Raw genomic sequence first — 24326 nt, 5'->3', positions numbered from 1 at the left:
CATTACATACTGCCGGGGTCAGACAAGGAGTGAAAATCCCTACACACCGTTACAGCAAACATTCCCAGGGTCAGACACAGAGTGAATCTCCCTCCACCGCGTCCCATCACACAATCCCGGGGTCAGACACGGAGTGAGTCTCCCTCCACACCGTCCCATCACACACACCCGGGGTCAGACACAGAGTGAATCACCCTCCACACCGTCCCATCACACACTCTCGGGGTCCGATACAGAATGTATCTCCCTCCGCCCCGACCCATCACACACTCCCGGGGTCAGACACAGAGAGAATCTCCCTCCACACCGTCTCATCACAGACTTTCGGGGTCCGACACTGAGTGAATCTCCCTCCATACCGTCTCATCACACACTCCCGGGGTCAGAAACAGAGAGAATCTTCCTCCACACCGTTTCATCACAGACTTTCGGGGTCCGACACAGAGTGAGTCTCCCTCCACACCGTCTGATCACACACTCCCGGGGTCCGACACAGAGTGAATCTCCCTCCACACCGTCCCATCACACACTCCCGGGGTCAGACACAGAGTAAAGCTCCCTCCACAGGGTTCCAGCAAACACTTTAAGGGTCAGATACAGACAGAGAGTCTGAAACGCAGCCGTTATCAGACACGTAATGGAGCTCTCTCCCTTCATCTTTCTGCCCCTCTCACCTCTGGAAGGAGACCGCGATTCCATCTTGGCGAACTTTGCATTCATGGAAGCATCGCTCAGTCCTCCTGTCGAGGACCCTCTGCGTGTCTGAGCTCAGCAAGGGGAAGTAACCGTTGTCAGAGGAAGCCCGTGTTGATAAAGGGATCAGAACGACACAAACAAATACCGGATGAGCAGCTGATAAAGAGACCAGGGGGAGGAGAGAGTTTGAGGATTTTGGGGAGGGTGATCGAGTGAGTCGAGGGTGGCGGGGCAATGAACAGTGAGAGTGGGGAGATAGGGGGGAGGGAGAGAGATAGGTGTTGCCGGAGAGAGCGAAGTGGCTAACAGGGGGCAGTCTGGTTAGAGAGGGTGAGAGAAGTGGGAGTGTGAGGCGTGACCTGGGAAAGTAAGAGATGGAGACGGCAAACGTGAGGACAGGGAGACTTGGAGAGGGACTGAGAGACAGAGGGAGTAAAGAGAGGGCGAGCAAACAGGGGAAAGAGAGAGTAAGAGATGGAATGTGAGGGACGGAGAGGTGAAGGGGGACGAGAGGGAGAGCGGGAAGGGTGAAGATGGGCTCATGGAAGGGAGGAGTGAAGGAGAGTGTATGACGATAGAGGGAGAGAGTTCTCGAATGAGCGGGAGAGGAAACAATTTGAGCGAGGGGAGTGGGGAGGGAGGGGCGTAGAGAGAGAGGACAGGCGCAAGGAGGTGGAATTGGAGGGAATCTCGGTGGTATTTGTGTCACTAATGCACAGAATCCATGGTCCTTGAGATTTACATCGCCCCGGCGGTTCCTGGTTTGATCGTCGGACGCTTCCACTGCTCCGGCTCATCCCCTCTGTCCATGAGAAACCGCGGCCCCGGGACAAACACCCAAACCCCACAGAGGTGAGTGAGGAACCCCCACCCTCCCTCCTTCTCTTGCCGTCTCTGACTGTGTGTCTCTGTCTCTCCGTGAAGACTCACAAAACCAGGACAAGTACATCTCGGCACACGGAAAAGTGAGGGCCAGAGTGGAGTCCTCACCTCCTCCTTCCCCAATTCCCAATTCCCCTTCCGGCTCCTCTGCATCTCCCTCTCCCGCTCCCCTCGCTTTAACTCCCCTCTCCCTTTCTATCCTCACTCTCTCCTCCGTGTCTCTGTCTCCCGCCTCCCTACCCGCTACGCCGTGTTTATCTCTCTCTATCTCACCCTCACCGTAACATCTCTATCTCCCCCTTCTCTGTCGCTATAACTCTCTGCATTCTGCCCACACCGTAATATCACTGTAACATCTCTATCACCCATCCTCCCCCCCACTCCCCACACTATCTCTTACCCAGCTCTCTTTATCAGGCAGTAGCAAGCCAAGGGAACTGGAACATTCCGCGGTCATTGGATCAGGAATGGGGATGGAACCTAGGTCAAGCTCCTACGCTGACTTGGATTTGTTACCTGGGTTTCAGCACCTAACTTACAGGGAAAGGTTGAACAAATTAGGTCTTTATTCTTTGGAGCGAAGAAGGTTGAGGGGGGGACTTGATAGAGGTATTTAAAATTATGAGGGGGATAGAGTTGACGTGGTTAGGCTTTTTCCATTGAGAGTAGCGGAGATTCAAACAAGAGGACATGAGTTGAGAGTTAGGCGGCAAAAGTTTAGGGGTAACGCGAGGGGGAATTTCTTTACTCAGAGAGTGGTAGCTGTGTGGAACGAGCTTCCAGTAGAACTGGTAGATGAAGGTTCGATAATGTCATTAAAACATCAGTAGGTATATGGACAGGAAGGGAATGGAGGGTTATGGGCTGAGTGCAGGTCGGTGGGACTAGGTGAGATTAAGCGTTCGGCACGGACTGGAAGGACCGAGATGGCCTGTTTCCGTGCTGTAATTGTTATAGGGTTAACCTCAAACTCCATGACGCAAAAGCCTTCACAGAACACATTAGCTCGGTGGATGAAAACATTAAATTTACACCGGACGCGTCGAGAACAATGGACTGCCTTTTTTTAGACTGTGGAGTCCTTATCAAAGGAAATGGACATCTGGATATTGAGGTTTACAGGAAACTAACACAGACAGATCACCATACACGGTTTGACTCTGATCACCCATTAGAACGTAATTGTGGGTTATCAGAACACAACATCACGGCGCCGAGTGTAAGCCCACCAATATTACAGCTAAAGACAGGGAGCACAGGTATTTGAGAGAAGTCTTGAAGGCGAGCGGCTACCCGGACTGGCCCTTCGTCAAGGCAGCAACAACAATAAATAAACAGCAGTGACGTCAGCCCAGCAGACAGCCGTAAGGGGCAAAGCAAACGGAAAAACAGAGTCTTACCATCCGAAGCTGTAGCTTCAGAGAAACTCAGAAGGGTTTTCAACAACCACCCCTCCCTCTCCACTCCCTCTCCCTCCATCCCACACCCATCTCTTTCTCACCGTCCCTATATAACTTTTTCAACCCTCTAACTCTCCCTATATCTCTACGTCCTCTCTCTCAAACTCCTGTTATCACATGTTGACTATCCTGTTCTCTCCCTCTCCAGCTCGTTCCGTCTCTCTACTCTCTCTATCCCTCTGCCTTTCCATCTCACTGCACTCCTCACTGGGCCGTCTCTGAATATCTCCCCTCTTCCTTTCTCCCGTATCCTTTCAACACAACTCTCTTCCCTCTCTCTCCCATTCCCACAGAATTTTATCCTGACGGAAATCTGAAGGCTCAAACACACCTCCCGGGGTCAGGCACAGGGTTCATGTCCCTGTACCTGAAATATCACACAATTAATAGGGTCCTATCCGGTGTGCAGCTCCCTCCACACCGTCCCATCACACACTCCCGGGGTCAGACACAGAGTGAATCACCCTCTACACCTTCCCATCACACACTCCCGGGGTCAGACACAGAGTGAATCTCCCTCCACACCGCCCCATCACACACTTCCAGGGCCAGACACCAGGTGGCGCTTCGTCCGCACCGTCCAATCACACAATCCGTGGGCCAGACCCTCAGTGAAGTTCCCTTCGCTCTCTGCCATAATGCAATAACGGGGTCAGAAACTCTACGAATCCCTTTCTCTCTGACCACTCTCTCCTCTCACCAATCCCAAGCAGTTCCGCGTTCCTGTAGTCTTGAATTCTGTCTGTTTCAGAGATGGTATGTTTGTGCGACCGGACGCAGCGCCGAAGGAAAAGGGGGAGAGGGAGGGCAGTGAAGATGTGGTGAGGTTGCAGTTACTGAGAGGAAACCGTGTGGAACCACACGATCTGCCTGTCCACATGGAAACGCAGAGAGGCTCAGCCCGAGAGATCGATATCAGATGGTGAAGAGGATGTGGAACGCGGGACGTCAGCTCTCCCCCATTCTCCCCACAATTCCCTGTGATCACAGAGCGGGAAGCGTTTGAATGCGAGTGGGTAGTAACGGAGACGTTGGGGCTGTTGGAGATGAGGTCGGCAACGGAAAATGGGCATCGGGGAGGGAGGGCATGGCAGAGAAGGGGAGGGGTGTAGATCCCACAATGTGGCGAAAACAAAGGGGCTGTTTGTGGACTCTAAGAGGACTGGAGACAGGGTGAGCACTATTGACATCAATGGATTTGCAGTTGAGAGTGTGACCTGCTTTAAGTTCCTCGGCATTCGCATCACCGAGGGTCTAACACGGACTGTACATACCAGCTGTGTGGTGAAAAATGCACAACAGCGCCTCTTTCACCTCAGACAGTAGACGAAGTTTGTTATGGGTCCCCGAAACATTAGACCTTTCCACAGGGACACAACAGAGAGCATGCTGAGTGGATACATCACTGCCTAGTATGGGAACCGTATTTCACTCAATCGCAGGATTCTTCAGAGAGCGGTGTTGACAGCCCAGCGCATCTGTAGATGTGAACTTCCCACGATTCAGAACATTTACAGAGACAGGTGTGTAAAAGGGGCGTGAAGGATTATTGGGGACCCGAGTCACCCCAGCAACCAACCGTTCCAGCTGCTACCATCCGAGAACGTGTAGCACAGCAACAAAACACAGTACCAACATGATCCGTGACAGCGTCTTCCGTCAGGCCGTCAGACTCATTAATTCACGCTGATGCAAAACTGTATTTCTCTGTTATATTGACTGTCCTGTTGTACACAATGTTTATTACAAATTGCTATAAATTGCACATTCCACATTTAGACATGACACAAAAATGTTTACTCCTCATGTACATGAAGCATGGAAGTAATAACGTCAATTCAATTCAATTGACGGAGACGGGGAGTGGTGTAGGTGAGGGATAAGGTGACGGAGACGGGGAGAGGTGTAGATGAGGGATAAGGTGACGGAGATGGGGAGAGGTGTAGGTGAGGGATAAGGTGACGGGGACGGGGAGGGGTGTAGGTGAGTGATAAGGTGACGGAGATGGGGAGAGGTGTAGATGAGGGATAAGGTGACGGAGATGGGGAGTGGTGTAGAAGAGGGATAAGGTGACGGAGACGGGGAGGGGTGTAGATGAGGGATAAGGTGACGAGGATGGGGAGGACTGTAGAGTGGACTGGAGTTGCCGAGGATATCTTCAATCTCTCACTGCTGCAGACGGAATTTCCCCTTTACTTGAAAATGCCGACATTGACACTATGCCCGAGAAGAGTAGGGTGAGCTTCCTCAACTACACTCGCCCAGTGACACTCACAATGCTGTGATTAAGCGTTTTGAGAGTCGGGTCATACCCAGAGTTAACCTTTTCTCCAGCAAGGACGTGGACGCGCTGCACCCTGACGATGAGCACAATAGGTCTACATCCGATACGACCCTGTTCGCTCCCCACTGGTCACTGGACCACCTGGACAATACAACACCGGGCAGCTGTCCTCCTCATCGGGAAACCTCAGTCAGTGCAGATCGGCAGTGAAATCCCCGATCTACAGATAGTATTGAGGAAGCAGAAAGGCTACAGAATGTTCCAGAGAGATTGAGAGAATGGGGAAAGAAGTGGCGGATGGATCACAGTGTCGGGATGTGTATGGTCATGCACTTTGGTGGAGGAAATAAAGACACAGACTGTTTTATAAATGGAGAGAGAATTCAAACATCTGAGATACAAAGAGACTTGGGAGTCCTTGTGCTGGATTCCCTGAAGATGAATTTGCATGCGGAGTCGGTGGCGAGGAAGCCAAATGCAATGTCGCATTCATGTCGAGAGGATTAGAATACAAAAGCAGGGATGTAAAGTTGAGGCTTTATAAAGCACTGGTGAGGTCTCAAGGAAGATTGTAAGCAGTTCCGGGTCCTTTACCTCTTCCGGCCGAATGTGTTTGCATTGGAAAGGGTTTAAAGGAAGATCACGGAAATGATTCCGGGATTGAACCGATTAATTAATCTGGGGCGTTTTATGGCTGTAACCTTGAAGAATGGTGGGGCGGTGGGAGTTGGGAGGGTGTCGCCTGGTGTTTTTGAGAATGTTCAAATGCTTAAAGGGCTCGATGCAGTAAATGTGGAGAGAAATTTCCTTATTGTTAGAGAGTCTAAGGCCTGTTTGCCCACATGGAATAGAAGGCTGTCATTTTCGAACGCAGATTAGGAGAATATCTTTCGCCTTACTGGAATGAACCGATGGAATCTGTTGCCACAGCAGACTGCGAAGGTTACGGCCTGATATTTAAGGCAAAAGTTGAGAGAATCTTGATTAGTCAGGTCAGGTAGGGATACAGGGAGACGGCGAAAGACTGCGGCTGAGAGGGAAATGGATCGGCCATCATGAAATGGCGTAGCGGACTCGATGGGCCAAAGAGCTGAATTCTGCCTCTCTATCCGATGTTCATGTTTGAAGTTCATGTGTTGCTGAGTGTCAGCATCTCAGAGGATCTACACTGGGCATGTAAACACGAAGAAAGTGTATTCATCGGCAGGCATCCAGGATTCGGAACCTCCATTCCCCGGTGTGTGGTTAGCTGTCACTTTCTCTTTAAGGCTGTGACTGCCAGTTATTGCCCGGCAGTAATTAAAGGGCTCGTGCTGTATTAGCATTTCTAATGCTGCAGATTGTGATTTAATCTTTGGATTTTCGTCACTGTCGTCTTGTTTATTTAGAGTCTGAGTCTGAGTGTATTCTGGACCATACTCTACACTTACCTTCACCACCAACCGTAGCTCTCTCACTACAGAAGGAGTTACAACGCCAGGAGATTGAAAGGATTTGGCCTTTCACTGAAGACCAGGAAATGTCTACAGATGAACATCGGGAGCATTCTGACTTGTAGCATCGCCGCCTGGGGTGGATGCCGCAAGGGACAAGGTCACCGGAGGCTGCAGAGGGATATAGACTCAACCAGCATCAAAGGCACCACCTTCCCCAGCATCGGGGACATCTTCAAGATGCGATGCCTCGAGAAGGGGGCATCCATCAGCGAGGCCCCTCACCCCGGGACAAGCTCCCTGCTCAATACCACCATCGGGGAAGGGGTACAGAAGCCTGAACACTCAACGGTTCAGAAACACCTTCTTCCCCTCCAGCATGATCCCTTTAATTACTGCCTGGCAATAACTGGCAGTCACAGCCTTAAAGGGAAAGTGACAGCTAACCACAGACCGGGGAATGGCGGTTCCGAATCCTGGATGCCTGCCGATGAATACACTTTCTTCGTGTTTACATGCCCAGTGTAGATTCTCTGAGATACTGACACTCAGCAACACATGAACTTCAAACATGAACATAGGATAGAGAGGCAGAATTAAAGATTAAACCATATTTTTTGAACGCATGTGCACCACCTCCACATTTTTCAGGGTTTTATTATCTTTTTTTTTGGTAATTTACATTGATTCTACATGTTTGCGCCGTATCGATGCTGCAAAACAACAAATTCCAGGTTTTGTAATTTTCAGATAATAAATCAAATAGCGGGGAGGCCGCCCTGCTTTAGGAAAAATGTCAGTGAACTGGATAGAATGTACAAGGAGTTCTGCAGGGATGTGGCCGAAACTCGGCGGACTGAGTTATGGTGGGTGGGAGGGAAAGTTGGAACTATTTCCTGGAGAGCAGTTGTAAATTTACAGATTTCCTTAAACCCAAGAGGGGCACAGACAGAGGGAATGGGCATAGCCATTTATCCAGGGTTGGGTTGTCGAGCACCAGACGGCACAGGATTGAGATGAGGGTGTGTGGAAAGCAGAAAGAGAGAGAGAGAGATCAGTGAGACGGAGGGTTTAGAGAGAACGGGGAGTGGAGGTAGAGAGTTCCTGTGGAGGGAAGGGGAGAGAGGTGTAAGAGGTGTGCAGATGATGTAGAGAAAGAGCGGGCTGTGTAAGTTCGAGGGAATAAGGGGAGCTGAGGGGCAGAGAGAAAGATAGAGGGAGCTAGGAAGAGCGGGACGGGTGAATGGCGAGAAAGAAGGAGATAGACGGCGGGAGGGGTTTGTCGGTGTCTCGTGGAGAGAATATGCTTGCGATAAGAGGAGGGATTAGGAGGGTGGGGAGTAAATTTGAAAGGATTTATGAGTGAGAGTGAAGGAGAGAGAAGGAGGAAAATATGGGGGTAGTCATTAGATTCATGTCGACTCCACTTGCTGTTGACAGAGACCCTTGATCTCTTCAGGAATATCCGGGAACAAAGGTGCCGACTTCTCGCAGATGAAACGCCGATCACTATCACAAGGGTAACTCCCTACGTGCGGCTCGCAGTCTCTGCAGACGGACGGCCCCGGGGATTCATTGTACAGGAGGGCCAGGCTCACATTCCTATCCAAGAGGGTTAAACAATTTCAACAGAGACAAAACAGCTCCAGCAGAGAACCCGAGCCGAGACCGTCCCCAAGCTAATCCTATGAATTCGCTCTCTCCTGACAGCCTGTGTCACTCCCCAAACTCATCCCACTCAACGACTCCCTCCCCACCGACCCGTGTCAGCACTCGGACCGATACCACGGTTCCAATGTCCCCCACAGCACTGCGTCTCCCAAACTAATCGCACTGAACCGCTTCCTCACCACAGTCCTCTGTCAGACCCCATACGAATCGAACAGGTCCACCCCCTCCCCTCTGATCTGTTTCAGTCCCCGAACAAACCCCACTGTCCCACCGTCTCACCGCAGTTATATCTGTCTCGAAATGAATCGCATTGTTCCACACTCTTCCCTCAGCCCTGTTTCGGTCCCAGATCAATCCTGTTGCCCCTCCCTCTATCCAGAGCTTCTTGTCTGTCTCCCGACATATCCCACTACTCCGCGCTCTCCCCACAGCCTCTCGTTGGTCTCTAGAATTATACCACTGGCACACTCTCTCCCACATCCTTGCCTCAGTTCACAAACTAATCCCATTAACCCATTGTGTGTCTACCGCCCTGTATCGGTCTCCAAACTAATCCAGTTGTCCTACTCTCGCCCCTCAGATCGATGTCATTCACCAAACTAATCCCACTGTTGCTCCCTCTCCTCACAGCCCGGCGACTATCTCCAAAATGATCCCACTGAACAGCGCTCTCCTCACCCACATGCGTAAGTACCAGAATGAAATAATTTCTGTGTATTGAACTCTCCCCACTGCCACCTAACAGTTTCCGAAATATTCCCACTGCCCTGTCCTTCCCCGACAGACAGGTGTCGGCCCCAAAACGTTCCCATTGTACCACACGCTCCCGACAACCTCGTACAGTCTAATCGTAAACTAATCCCATTTTCTTCCGTCAGGACTATCTCAATGCCCAAATCTCACCCCACTTATCAGTTCAAATCTCACCCGCTTTCGCATTTTCCAATCCAGTGTGCAAGGTTTCGGTACAGAAGTTTGTTGGATGCAAAGCTCTGGGAAATTAAATTTATTTGATTAATGCCAAAAATTGAAAACTATCTACGGAGCTTCTCTCTGTTGATTACAACAGGAATGTGTGATGGGACGGTGTGGAGGGAGATTCACTCTGTGCCTGACCCCGGGAGCGTGTGACGGGACGGTGTGGAGGGAGATTCACTCTGTGCCTGACCCCGGGAGCGTGTGATGGGACGGTGTGGAGGGAGATTCACTCTGTGCCTGACCCCGGGAGCGTGTGAGGGGACGGTGTGGATGGAGATTCACTCTGAGTCTCACCCCGGGAGTGTGATGGGACGGTGTGGAAGGAACTTCATTCTGCATTAGACACCGTGAGTGTGTGCTGGGAGTGTATGGTGGGTATTCACTCTGTGTCTGGTCCCGGGCGTGTGTGATGGGAAGGTGTGGAGGGAGCTTCACTCTGTGTCTAACCCCGGTGGTGTGTGATGATTCCTGTGTTACTGTGGGATCTTCTCGTGCTGTGACACATACCGCTTCATCACTTGAATTGATTTCCAGCAGCCTTGAATCACGGTTTGAACATTCTTGCATCGCTCTGCGGAAAGATGCTTCAAACGTCGAGACATAATAACACCGGTCTTTATTTGTGACCGAGTCCTTGGAACACGTCTGTTCTGGAAATCAGGAACAAGAAACAGTGAGACACAGAGTGAAACTCCATTGAGACTTTCCTATCACACACACGCGGTGTGTCACACAGAGTGTATTTCTCACCATGCGGTCTCATCACGCACACCTGAGGTCAGGCACAGAGTGAAATCCTCCCCCCCCCACACCGTCCAATCGCACATTAACAAGGATCAGGAAGAGTGAAGTTCCCACCAAACCATCCATCACACACTCCCGTGGATAAGACACAGAGTGAATCTCGTACCACACCGTCCATCACACACTCCCGGGGTCAGGACACAGAGTGAAGTTCCCTCTGCACGGTCCCATCACACACTCTCTTGTTCAGAGAACAGAATTTAGATCCCTCCACAAATTCCAATCACACACAGCGTTGGTTAGGCAGAGTGTGAATCCCTCTCTCCACGGCCCCATCACACACTCCAGCAGTCAGACACGGAAAGAAACTCCCTCAGCACACACGATAAATGTCAGAGGGAGAGTGATTCTCCCTCAAGAGCTTCTCAACGTACCACACAGCAAAGTTTCAGACACAGAGGGAAGCTGCCTCCACACGGTCCCATCAGACACTCCCGAATCTAAAGAAACGTGAATCTCCCTCCTTACGTCCCAACACACTCCCTGGCGAGTCACAGAGTGAAGCTCTGTCTGAACCGCTCCATCACTCACCGCTGTGTTCACACACAAAGCGTAGTTCCGCCCACCCCCACCCATGGCACACTCACGGGTTCAGACTCCCTCGAAAACATCCAGTCACAAAATCCTGTGTCACACAGGGTGATCTTCTCTCTGCACAGTCACTCACGGATTCAGACACAGACGCTCTCTCTCTACGATCCCATGAGAGACTCTGGGAGTCAGACCCAGGGTGAAGCTTCATTCACACCGTCCCATCACGTCCTGCTGATTCAGACACAGAGTGTACCTCGCTCTACACCGTCGCATGACTGACTCTAGGAGTCAGACACAGATTGAAACTGTCTCTGCCAGATCCCACACTCACTCCCGGAGTCAGACTTAGACGCTCTCTCTCTCTCTCTCTCTCTCTCTCTCTCTCTCTCTCTCTCTCTCTCTCTCTCTCTCTCTCTCTCTCTCTCTCTCTCTCTCTCTCTCTCTCTCTCTCTCTCTCTCTCTCTCTCTCTCTCTCTCTCTCTCTCAACATTCCCATTTCATAATCCGGGAATCAGATACAGAGTGAAGCTCCAACCAAATCATCCTATCACACAATCCCTGATTCTGCGACAGGGAGTAGCTCCCTCTGCACTGTCTTATCACTCACTTCCGGGATCAGACGCAGGCTGAAGCCTTCTTTCCAGGAACCCATATTTCACACCCGGAGTCAAACACCCGGAGTCTCTCTACGATTCCATTACACACTCCGGGAGTCTGACACAGAGTGAAGCTCCAACTGCACCGTCCCGTTACACACACCCGGATTCAGACAGAGTGAAACTCTTTCTCTATGGTCCCATAACACCCTTCAAGGGTCAGACATGGGTTGAAGCTCTATGGGCACTGTTCCATAACACAATCCCACTGTCAGACACAGAGTGAAGCTGGATCCATACTGTCCAGTCAGACATTCCCGGAGTGAGACACAGAGTGAAGCTGTAATGTTACGTCTCACAATCCCGTGGTCAGACGCGGTGTGAATCCACATCCACAACGTTCCGTCACACTCTCCTGGATTCACTAATAGAGTGAAACTTCCTTCTCGCAGCCCCATCACACACTCACCGGGACAAACACAGAGTGAATCCAGGAGAATTCACCTCCATACCATCTCCTCACACATTCCCGATGTCAAGCACAGAGTAATGCTTCCTCTCTCCATGCCTGCCCTGTGATGAGGAGCGGGTGAAAGAGGGGAATGATGCCTCACCTCTTCTGCTGGTCAACAATTCACAGATTTGAGCCTTGGTTTCGTTGGCAAATCTGTACTTCGTTCCTATCGCAGTGAACTGGTGATGTAGTTCGCTGTGCATTTGTTTAAGATCGGACAGATTAGAGTTGAGCGCAGAAAGCTTGGATTGAAGGGTTGAGTTTAACTCATGGTAGATTCGGTGACAGGTTTCCTTAGACTGACGAATCTGTGATACTGCGAGAGATGGTGAAGGACGTTTAGCGTTCACAGTGACACGTGAATCAGCGTCACGCTACCGAACGGGTCACAGAGAGTGTTGTGTCAGTGTCACGGTGAAGGGTGTCACAGTGAGAGGCGTCGGCGTCACCATGAGGGACGTGTCGGTGTCACGCTGAGGGGTATTTCAATATCCATCTGCAGTTTTTATTGTTGTTACCAGTGAGGTCTGCGTCTGTATCGTGCGGGACATGTCCGAGTGGGGATTTGTCGGTGTTCACTCTAATAGGAGTTTATATGCCCCGGCGTGAGATATGCCGGGTCACAATGAAATGGATCACGATGTCAAAACGAGGAGAATATCAGTGTGAGGGGCTTTGGTGTGTCACCGAAGGTGGAGTATCTCTGTAATTGTGTGCTGTTCTCGCAGAGCGGGTTATGTCTGTCACGGTGAGACATGTCATGGCCACGGTGTGTGACAGAGTGTCACGCTGAGGGATGTGTCGGTGTTATGGAGAGGACTTCGGTGGCATTGTGAATTTAGGAGTCTGTTTCACGTTAAGTAGTTTGCCTCTGTCAGGGTGAGGTGTGGGTAATTGTCTCAATGAGCGGTACATCGCTGTTATGTTGAGGGGTGATACTATCTCGGTAAGGTCTGTTACAGTGAGGGGCGTCGGTGTCACCATGAGGGACGTGTCGGTGTCGCGCTGAGGGGTATATCGATGTCACGGTGAAGGGTTTGTTGTTGTTACCATGAGGGTTTGCGTCACTATCGTGCGGGGCATGTTCAGGTTGCTGTGACGGACGTGTCGGTGTCACTCTAATAGGAGTTCCTGTGCCCCAGCGAGAGGTGTACCGGATCACAATGAAGTGTATCTCGATATCAAGACGAGGGAAATGTCACGGTGAGGGGTCCTGTGGTGTCACTGTTCGTGGAGTATCTGTGTCATGGTGTGGGGTGTGCTAAGAGGGGTATGTCTGTGTCACGGCGAGAGAAAAATCATGGCCACAGTGTGTGTGAGGTTATCACGCAGAGGTGTGTGTCAGTGTCACGGAGAGTACTACGTAGATGACATTGCAGTAAAGGAGCCATTACGAGTTAGTGATCATAAGATGATAAGCTTTTATCTGCAATTTGAGAAGGATAAGGGCAGATCAGAGGTGTCAGTGTTGCAGATGAACAAAGGAGACTATGGAGCCATGAGGGAGGAGCTGGCCAAAGTTGACTGGACGGATAGCCTAGCAGAAAAGACAGTGGAACAGCAATGGCAGGTATTCTTGGGAATAATGCACAAGGTGCAAAATCAGTTCATCCCCAGAGAAGGAAGGATTCAAAGGGGGGAAAGGGGCCACAGTGGTTGACAAAGGAAGTAAGAGATTGCATAGCATTAAAAAAAGGAAATATGATAGAGCTAAGGTGAGTGGGAGGACAGATCATTGGGAAGTTTTCAAGGAACAACAGAACTTAACTAAAAAGACAATACGGGGAGAAAAAATGAGGTACGAAAGCAAGCTAACCAGGAATATTAAGGACGATAGCAAAAGCTTTTTTAGGTATGTGAAGAAAAAGAAGATATTTAAGCACAATGTTGGGCCCTTGAAGAATGAATTGGGTAAAATTGTTACGGGAAACAGAGAAATGGCAGAAGAATTTAATGAGTACTTTAGATCTGTTTTCACTAAGGAAGACACAAGCAATATCCCAGATGTATGGATGGGCCATGGACATAGGGTAACAGAGGAAATGAAACAGATTGACATTCGGAAGTGAACGGTGATGAGAAGACTGATGGGACTGAAGGCTGACAAATCCCCAGGTCCATATTATCTGCACCCTAGGGTACTAAAGGAGGTGGCCCTGGAAATTGCGGATGCATTGGTAAACATTTTCCAATGTTCCTTAGAATCAGGATCAGTTCCTGAGGATTGGAGAATGGCTAATGTTATCCCACTTTTTAAGAAAGGAGGGAGGGAGAAAACAGAGAACTATCGTCCTGTCACCCTAACATCAGTAGTGGGGAAGGTGCTAGAGTCCATTATTAAGGATGAAATAGTGGCATATCTAGATAGCATGATACGACTGGGCCGGATTTACCAAGGGTAAATCATGCTTGTCTAATCTGTTGGAGATTTTCGAGGATGTAACCAGGAAGTTAGACAGGGGAGATCCAGTGGATGTAGTGTACCTCGATTTTCAGAAGACATTTGATAAGGTCCCACATAGAAGATTGGTGGGTAAAATCAAAGCTTAGGGCATCGGGGGGAAGACATTAACATGGATAGAAAACTGGTTGGCAGATAGAAAGCGAAGGGTAGCGGTGAATGGGTGTTACTCGGAATGGCAGGTGGTGACCAGTGGGGTGCCGCAGGGCTCGGTATTGGGACCACAGCTGTTTACCATTTACGTTAACGATTTGGATGAAGGCATAGAAAATAACATCAGCAAATTTGCTGATGATACTAAGCTGGGTGGCAGTGTGACATGTGATGAGGATGTTCGGAGAATTCAGGGTGACTTGGATAGGCTGGGTGAGTGGGCAGTTACTTGGCAGATGGCGTTTACTGTGAATAAGTGTGAGGTTATCCACTTTGGGAGTAAGAACAGGAAGGCAGATTATTATCTGAACGGTGTAGAGTTGGGTAACGGAGAAATACAAAGAGATCTCAGAGTCCTTGTTCATCAGTCACTGAAGGTGAATGAGCAAGTACAGCAGGCAGTGAAGAAGGCTAATGGAATGTGGGCCTTTATTACAAAGGGAATTGAGTACAAGAGCAAGGAAAACTCTTGAATTTGTACAGAGCCCTGGTGAGACCACACCTAGAGTATTGTGTACAATTTTGGTCTCCAGGGTTAAGGAAGGACATCCTGGCTGTTGGGGAAGTGCAGCGTAGATTCACGAGGTTAATTCCTGGGATGTCTGGACTGTCTTACGCAGAGAGGTTAGAGAGACTGGGCTTGTACACGCTAGAATTAAGCAGATTGAGAGGGGATCTGATTGAAACATATAAGATTATTAAGGGATTGGACAAGATAGAGGCAGGAAATATGTTCCAGATGCTGGGAGAGTCCAGTACCAGAGGGCATGGTTTGAGAATAAGGGGTAGGTCATTTAGGACAGAGTTAAGGAAAAACTTCTTGTCCCAGAGAGTTGTGGGGGTCTGGAATGCACTGCCTCGGAAAGAAGTGGAGGCCAATTCTCTGGATGCTTTCAAGAAGGTGCTAGATAGCTATCATATGGATAGGGGAATCAAGGGATATGGGGACAAGGCAGGAACTGGGTATTGATAGTAGATGATCAGCCATGATCTCAAAATGGCGGTGCAGGCTCGAAGGGCCGAATGGCCTACTTCTGCACCTATTGTCTATTGTCTATTGTGAATTTAGGTGTCGGTATCACGGTGACGGATTTGCCTGTGTCAGGGTGAGGGGTGGATAATTGCCTCAGTGAGCGGTGCATCGATGTTATGTTGAGGGACGATACTGTCTCGGTAAGTGGTGTTACCGTGATTTTTGAGTCCTTTTCACGATGCGTCGCGGGGCGGATCACGTTGAGGAGCGTGAAGGTGCCATGGTGTACGGTACCTCAGTGTCGCGGTGAACAGCGTGTCGGTGTTACTGTGAGGTGTGTTTATGTGTCGATTTGAGGAGTTTATCAGTGACACGGACAGGGGCATGTCGATGTTACAGTGAGGGGTGCGTTGTGGTCAGTGTGACTGCTATGTGTGTGTGTGACGACGATGGTCGTGTCCGTGTCGCGGTCAGGAGTGTATCTGTGTCTCGTTGAAGGTCGTGACCGTGACAGTGTTGTTCATTGTAGAGTGAATGGCGTGTCGATGTCAGGACGAGTCTTGATTGTGTTACGGTAAAGGCCGTGTCTTCATCACGGTTAGGGTGGTGGCCGTGTAATGCTGATGTGTTTTAGTCGGTGTTACGGTCAGGGGCGTGTCGGTGTCGCTGTGGTCTTTTACAATAACAATATATTCCACTCTCTTTATTTATGGTCTGACTCCACCCGGAGCCCGTTCCACTCACCATGGATCGAGAGACCGGCCACAATAATGATGAGGGCGGACATAACAAGGCAGAGTAGGCAGATCTGACGGTACGGTCTCCTTCCGATGTTCTCTTTCGGCTCCTGTTCATGAGCAGCTGTGGAGAGACCACACCACCATAAGACCATCAGATACAGCAGATTGTATCAGATACAGCAGATTCGGGCCATCCAGTCTGTTCCTTCATTCACTCATAGGCTGATCCAATTCTTCCAGTCATCCCCGCTCCATAGCCTTCACCCCATACCCTTTTGATGCCCTGGCTAATCAATAACCTATCTATCTCTGCCTTAAATGCACCCAATGTCTTGTCCTCCACAGCCGCTCGTGATAACAAATTTCACAAATTTACCACCGTCTGACTGAAGTAATTTCTGCGCATCTCCGTTCCAAATAGACATCCTTTAATCCTGAGTTTCTGTCCTCTTGTCCTAGACTTCCCCGATCATGGGAAGTAATTTTGCCATATCTAATCTGTTCAGGCTTTTGACATTCGGAATGTTTCCAGGAGCTCCCCCCTCATTCTCCTGAACTCCAGGGAATACAGCCCAAGAGCTGCCAGATGTACCTCATATAGTAAACCTTTCATTCCTGGAATCATTCTCGTGAATCTCTCTGAACTTTGGGCAATGTCAGAATAGCCTTTTAAAAATAAGGAACACAGAACGGCACACAATACTCCAAGTGTGGTGTCACGAGTGTCTTATGGAGCCCCAACATCACATCACTGCCCTTATACTCTGTAACTCTAGAACTGATTGCAGACATTGCATTCCGCTTGTGCATCACCAACTCAACCTAGAGGATAACCTTTAGGGTATCTGGCACAAGGATTCATTTGCCGCATTCCTGCCGTACATTTCCCTGAGAACAAGTGTTACCAATTAATGTTTCCATTTTCCTGCCAGATAGCTTCATAATTCCCCTCACTCCGATTAAACGCTTTCCTAACGTGTCTGTCCCGATCCCTCTCTAATGCTATTTTAAGGGAAATGGAATTGTGGACTTGGACCCGAATATCCCTCTGATCCTCCACACTGCCAAGAGTGTAACCATTATCAGAGTGATTCTGGTGTTTAGAGACGAAAGGACACTCAAAGCTGTTGCGCATGTTGACTCTGTCATTGAGAGGGCACTCGGTACATTGGCCTTCATCAGCTGTATAGGAATCTGATCAGGCACCACTTGGAGTATTGTGCTCCGTTCAGAGACTTAGATACTATTACCTAGTTTTCTGAACCTTCCGTAAGCTTTTCTGTTCTACTTGACGAGATCTTGAGCAGCCTTTGTACACCACGGTTCCTGTACCCTGTCATCCTTCCCGTGTCTCTTTGGAACGTACCTATGCAGAATGCCCCGTAAAGACCCCCTTGAACATTTGCCACATTGCTGCAGTACATTTCCTTTGGAACAACTGTTACCAATTAATGCTTCCAAATTCTCGCCAGACAGCTTCATATTTCCCCTTACTCCAAGTAAAGCTTCTCTAACGTGTCCTTCCCTATTTCTCAACAATGCTATGGTAAATGAGATAGAATTGTGATCACTTCCTCCAAAATGCTCTCCCACTGAGAGACGTGACATCACACACTACCGGGTTCAGACACAGAGTGCATCTCCCTCCACACCGTCCCATCACACACTCCCGGGGTAAGACACAGAGTGAAACTTCCTCCGCACCGTCCCATCACACACTCCCGGGGTCAGACACAGAGTGAATCTCCCTCCACATACCCATCACACACGCCCGGGGACAGACACAGAGTGAATCTTCCTCCACACCGTCCTCCACACACTCCCGGGGTCAGACAAAGAGTGAAGCTCCCTCCACACCGTCCATAACACACTCCCCTGCTTATAAAGATATTGAAACTCTTTCCCTCAGTCTCTGTCCTACTCACCTCTCGATGGAGACAGTGAGTCCGGTTTTACGATCTGCATTTCCATGTAAGTCTCGCTGTCGTCCATCCTGTCGAGGATCCTCTGCGTCTCTGAGCTCAGCGAGACAAACAAACACCAGATGAGCGGCTGATAAAGAGAGGAGCCGAGAGCCGGAGGAGGAAGTGCTAGGGTAGAGGGGGATGGAGGGGGTGAGAGGGGGTGGTCTGGAGAGATGAAAGTTGCGGGGAGGGGGATGTAGTGTGGAGTGGGGAGAAACAAAGGGAAGGGGAGTAAGGGGAAGGTTAAGGTTTTGACGGAAAGAGAATCGTGAGTGACAGGGGTCAGAAAGGGGTATCTCTGAAAGAAGGGGAGGTCAAGAAGTGGGAGAGAATGGAGACGGAGGGGTAGAAATAGAGAGGGTGGATTGTTGGAGGGAATCAATTTGGCTTCTCTCTGGAACTCTCTCGTTTTTTCTTCTATTCCTTCTCTCGGGCGGATATGTTGCCTTTCCTGTCCGAGTGGTTTACAATCAACACCCCATCGCCTACAGCAACATTCTGTTTATTCAGGCCCTCTGTGCTGTAGAAACCACAGCCCCGCGACAAACCAGAAACACCCACCGAAATAGCCGTGACACCGAGACTAGCATCACATTGACCTTTTCACACCGTGTAGAACTTATCAAAGAATGCATATATTTAGATATTGAAGTTTACAGGAAACTAACACACGCTGAGCGGTGTCTGAGGTTTGACACTATCACCCATTGGAACATAAGCTGGGGATTGTCAGTATTTCAGAGAGTATTGAAAGCGTGCGGTTACACTGACTGGGCCGGCATACAGACAGGAAAATAAAAAATAAAAATAGCAGTGACGTCAGCCCAACAGACTGAGTTCAGCAGCTCTCTCAAAAATCCTCCATCACCTTGTGTCTGTCACTTTCTCTCTCTGTTCCTCATTTCCCCAACACTATCCCCCTAACACTTTCACATGAATGCCTCTAACACGCATCAATATCACTCCTCTCACCAGCTCTCTCCTTTTTCCTCTACCCTCTCTCTCCTCTGCCTTTGTATCTCACTGCCCTCCTCTCTAAGCCTTCTCTTTCTGTCTCCCCACAATCTCTACCACACTTTCTCTCTTCCCACTCTCTCCCGTTCAGAGTGAAAGTTCACCGGACTGAAATTTGACCGGGCCGTCTGTACCGTTTCCATGAAACTAACTGGACAATAGGGATTAGTTACACCTTCCACTCTAAGTAAGGGGGGAAGTTAAACGAAATCGGGGTGAGAGTAGTGGATAAAGGGGTGGTGGTGAGGGAGGAGATGTACAGTAGCGGCTATGTGTGAGTCTGAATGAAAGAAAGAGAGGGAGGGAGGAAGAGAGAGAGAGAGAGAGAGAGAGAGCGTTGGGTGGTGGGGGAAGCTGGAGAGAGAGAGCTCTTCGGCACCGACCGTAAAAGCACTCCCGGGATCAGATATTATTGAGGCTCCCGGCAGACGTCCCAGCACACACTCTCGGGCTAGACACAGAGTGAATCTCCCTCCACAACGTCGCATCACACACTCCCGGCATCAGACACACAGAGGAGCTCCCTCCACACCGTCCCCTCACACACTCACGGGGACAGACACAGAGTGAGGCTGCACCCGTACTGTCCCATCTCTCACTCCAGCGGTCAGATACAGAGTGAATCTCCAACCACACCGTCCCCTCACACACTCCCGCGGTCAGACACGGAGTGAGCCTCCTCCACTCCGTCCCATGACACACTTTCCTGGTTAGAAAGATATTTAAACTCCTTCCCTCCGTCTCTGTCGTACTCACCTCTTGAAGGATACGGTGTCCAGTTTTACGACCTGCATTTTCATGTAACTCTCGCTGTCGTCCATCCTGTTCCAATCCTCTACGTCTCTAAGCTCAGCGAGAGAAACAAACACCAGATGAGCATCTGAGAAAGAGAGCAGCCGAGAGCCTGGGAAGGAAGTGCTGGGGAAGAGGGAGATTGAGGGTGTGAGAGGGAGTGGTCTGGAGACATGAATGTGGCTGGGTGGGAGTAGTGAGAGTGGGGAGAAAAAGAGGTAAGGTGAGTTAGGGGAAGGTAAAAGTTTTGGCGGATAGAGAATATAAGTGACAGGGGTCAGAAAGGGGTATCAGTGAAAGAAGGGGTGGTCAGGAAGTCGGAGAGAATGGAGAGAGAGGGGTAGAAATGGAAAAGGGTCGATTGCTGGAGGGTATTAATTTGGCTTCTCTCTCGAGCTCTCTCTTTTTTACTTCTATTCCCTCTCTCGGGCGGATGTGTAGCCTTTACTGTCCGAGTGGTTTACAACCAACACCCCATCGACTACTGCAACATTCTGTTTATTCAGGTCCTCTGTGCTCTAGAAACCACGGCCCCGGGACAAACCAGAAACACCCACCGAAGTAACCCGACACTAGAAACAGATTGACCTTTTCACACCGTGTAGAACTTATCAAAGAATGCATATATTTTAGATATTGAAGTTTACAGGAAACTAACACACGGTGCGCGGTGTCAGAGATTTGACTCTCTTCACCCATTGGAACATAAGCTATGGGGGTTATGACTCTCCGCTCAGAGTGAAAGTTCACCGGACTGAAATTTGACCTGGCCGTCTGTACCGTCTCCATGAAAAGCGATGCTTTACTGGACCGTGGGGATTAGTTACACCCTCCACTGAAAGTAAGGGAGGAGGTGCAACGAAATCGGGGTGAGGGGGTAGTGGATAAAGGGGTGGTTGTGCGGGAGGAGATGTGCAGTAGCGGCTGTGTGTGTGTTTGAATGAAAGAAAGAGAGAGAGAGAGAGAGAGAGAGAGAGAGAGAAAGAAGAGAGAGAGAGAGAGAGAGAGAGAGAAGAGATGAGGAGAGAGAGAGAGAGAGAGGAGAGAGAGAGAGGAGAGAGAGGGAGAGAGAGGAGAGAGAGAGAGAGAGAGAGAGAGAGAGAGTGTTGGGGGGTGGGGATGTGGAGAGAGAGAGCGCTTCGGCACTGACCGGACAAGCACTCCCGGGATCTGACATTATTGCTGCTCTCTGCAGACGTCCCATCACACACTCCCGGGGTCAGACACAGAGTGAATCTCCCTCACACCGTCCCATCACACACTCCCGGGGTCAGACACAGAGTGAATCTCCCTCCACACCGTCCATCACACACTCCCGGGGTCAGACACAGAGTGAATCTCCCTCCACACCGTCCCATCACACACTCCGGGATCAGACACACAGTGAATCTCCCTCCACTCCGTCCCATCACACACTCCGGGCTCAGACACACAGTGAAATCCTTCCACACCGTCCCATCACACACTCCCGGGGTCAGACACAGAGTGAATCTCCCTCCACACCGTCCCATCACACACTCCCGGGGTCAGACACAGAGTGAATCTCCTTCCACACCGTCCCATCACACACCTCCCGCGGTCAGACACAGAGTGAAGCTCCCTCCACACCGTCCATAACACTATTCCCTGCTTATAAAGAGATTGAAACTCTTTTCCTCCGTCTCTGTCCTACTCACCTCTCGATGGAGACGGTAGTCCGGTTTTTACGATCTGCATTGTCATGTAAGTCTCGCTGTCGTCCATCCTGTCGAGGATCCTCTGCGTCTCTGATCTCAGCAAGGGGAACAAACACCAGATGAGCAGCTGAGAAAGAGAGGAGCCGAGAGCCGGAGGGGGAAGTACTAGGGTAGAGGGGATTGAGGGTGTGAGAGGGGGTGGTCTGGAGAGATGAATGTTGCGGGAGGGGGATGTAGTGAGAGTGGGGAGAAACAAAGGGAAGGGGTGTAAGTAGAAGGTTAAGGTTTGGCGGAAAGATAATCGTGAGTGACAGGGGTCAGAGAGGGGTATCACTGAAAGAAGGGGTGGTCAAGAAGTGGGAGAGAATGGAGAGAGGGGTATAAATAGAGAGAGTGGAATGTTGGACGGAATCAATTTGGCTTCTCTCTCGAGCTCTCCCTTTTTTTCTTCTATCCCCTCTCTCGGGCGGATGTGTTGCATTTACTGTCCGAGTGGTTTACAACCAACACCCCTTCGCCTACTGCAACGATCTGTTTATTCAGGCCCTCTGTGCTCTAGAAACCAATGCTCCGGGACAAAACAGAAAGACCCACCGAAGTAACCGAGCAACCGAGACTAGCAACAGATTGACCTTTTCACACCGGTAGAACTTATCAAAGAATGCATATATTTAGATATTGAAATTTAGAGGAAACTAACACACGCTGCGCTGGTGTCTCAGGGTTGACTCTCTTCACCCATTGGAGCATAAGCCTGGGGGTTGTCAGTATTTCAGAGAAGTATTGAAAGCGTGCGGCTAGACTGACTGGGCGGCATACAGACAGGAAAAAATAAAAATAGCAGTGGCGTCGGCCCAGTAGACGGAGTTCAGCAGCTCTCAAAAACCCTCCATCAACTTGTGTCTGTCTCTTTCTTTCTCTGTCCTCAACTCCCCTCACTATCCCACTATTACTTTGACATGAATGCCTCTAACACGCATCAATATCACTACTCTCACCAGCTCTCTCCTTTTTCCTCTAAACTCTCTCCTCGGCCTTTGTATCTCACTGCCCTCCTCTCTAAGCCTTCTCTTTCTGTCGCCCACACTCTCTACCGCACTTTCTCTCTTCCCACTCTCTCCCGCTGAGAGTGAAAGGTTACCGGACTGAAATTTGACCTGGCCGTCTGTACCGTTTCCATGAAAGGCGCCGCAAATTGCACAGTGGGGATTAGTTACAACTTCCACTCTAGGTAAGGGGGGAGGTTAAACGAAATCGGGGTGAGGGTAGTAGATATAGGGGTGGTTGTCCGGGAGGAGATGTGCAGTAGCGGCTATGTATGTCTGATTGAAAGAAAGGGGGGGGGGGGAGAGAGAGAGAGAGAGAGAGGAGAGAGAGAGAGAGAGAGAGAGAGAGAGAGAGAGAGAGTGTGTGTTGGGGGGTGGGGATGTGGAGAGAGAGAGCGCTTCGGCACTGACCGGACAAGCACTCCCGGGATCTGACATTATTGCTGCTCTCTGCAGACGTCCCATCACACACTCCAGGGGCCAGACACAGAGTGAATCTCCCTCCACACCGTCCCATCACACACTCCCGGGGTCAGACACAGAGTGAATCTCCCTCCACACCGTCCCATCACACACTCCCGGGGTCAGACACAGAGTGAATCTCCCTCCACACCGTCCCATCACACACACCGGGGTCAGGACACAGAGTGAATCTCCCTCCACACCGTCCCATTACACACTCCCGGGGTCAGACACAGAGTGAATCTCCCTCCACACCGTCCCATCACACACTCCCGGGATCAGACACACAGTGAATCTCCCTCCACACCGTCCCATCACACACTCCCGGGGTCAGACACAGAGTGAAGCTCCCTCCAGACCGTCCCATCACACACTCCCGGGCACAGACACACAGTGAATCTCCCTCCACACCGTCCCATCACACACTCCCGGGGTCAGACACAGAGTGAATCTCCCTCCACACCGTCCCATCACACACACCCCGGGTCAGACACAGAGTGAATCTCCCACCACACCGTCCCGTCACACACTCCCGCGGTCAGACACAGAGTGAATCTCACTCCACATTCCCATCACACACTCCTGGGGACAGACACAGAGTGAATCTCCCTCCACACCGTCCTCCACACAATTTCTGGGTCAGACGCAGAGTTAAGCTCCCTCCACACCGTCCCATAACACTATCCTCCTGCTTATAAAGAGATTTGAAACTCTTTCCCTCCGTCTCTGTCCTACTCACCTCTCGATGGAGACGGTAGTCCGGTTTTACGATCTGCATTTTCATGTAACTCTCGCTGTCGTCCATCCTGTTCCAATGCTCTGCGTCTCTGAGCTCAGCGAGACAAACAAACACTAGATGAGCAGCTGAGAAGGAGAGGAGCCGAGAGCCGGAGGAGGAAGTGCTAGGGTAGAGGGGATTGAGGGTGTGAGGAGGGGGTGGTCTGGAGAGATGAATGTTGCGGGGTGGGGGGGATGTAGTGAGAGTGGGAAGAAACAGAGGGAAGGGGAGTAAGTGGAAGGTTAAGGTTTGGCGGAAAGAGAATCGTGAGTGACAGGGGTCAGAAAGGGTATCACTTGAAAGAAGGGGAGGTCAAGAAGTGGGAGAGAATGGAGAGAGAGTGGTATAAATAGAGAGGGTGGAATGTTGGAGGGTATTAATTTGGCTTCTCTCTCGAGCCCCTCTCTTTTTTTCT

General features: G+C 50.2%; 1 protein-coding gene across 1 annotated transcript; it reads right to left on the bottom strand.

Moving 5' to 3' along the window:
* Positions 1–10020: 10020 nt before the first annotated feature.
* On the bottom strand, positions 10021–23938 carry LOC140720747 (uncharacterized). Its single transcript, XM_073035576.1, has 7 exons — positions 23873–23938; positions 21626–21720; positions 19914–20000; positions 18105–18199; positions 16184–16300; positions 12012–12168; positions 10021–10054 (listed from the first exon to the last, which is right to left on the bottom strand). The coding sequence occupies exons 1-7, from the start codon at positions 23936–23938 to the stop codon at positions 10021–10023; spliced, it is 651 nt and encodes a 216-aa protein (XP_072891677.1).
* Positions 23939–24326: the final 388 nt, after the last annotated feature.

This window comes from Hemitrygon akajei, unplaced genomic scaffold (assembly GCF_048418815.1).
Source record: "Hemitrygon akajei unplaced genomic scaffold, sHemAka1.3 Scf000046, whole genome shotgun sequence".
Classification (NCBI taxonomy): Eukaryota; Metazoa; Chordata; class Chondrichthyes; order Myliobatiformes; family Dasyatidae; genus Hemitrygon; species Hemitrygon akajei.
Note: the sequence above shows the minus strand (reverse complement) of the source record. Positions and strands in the feature narration are given on the sequence as shown.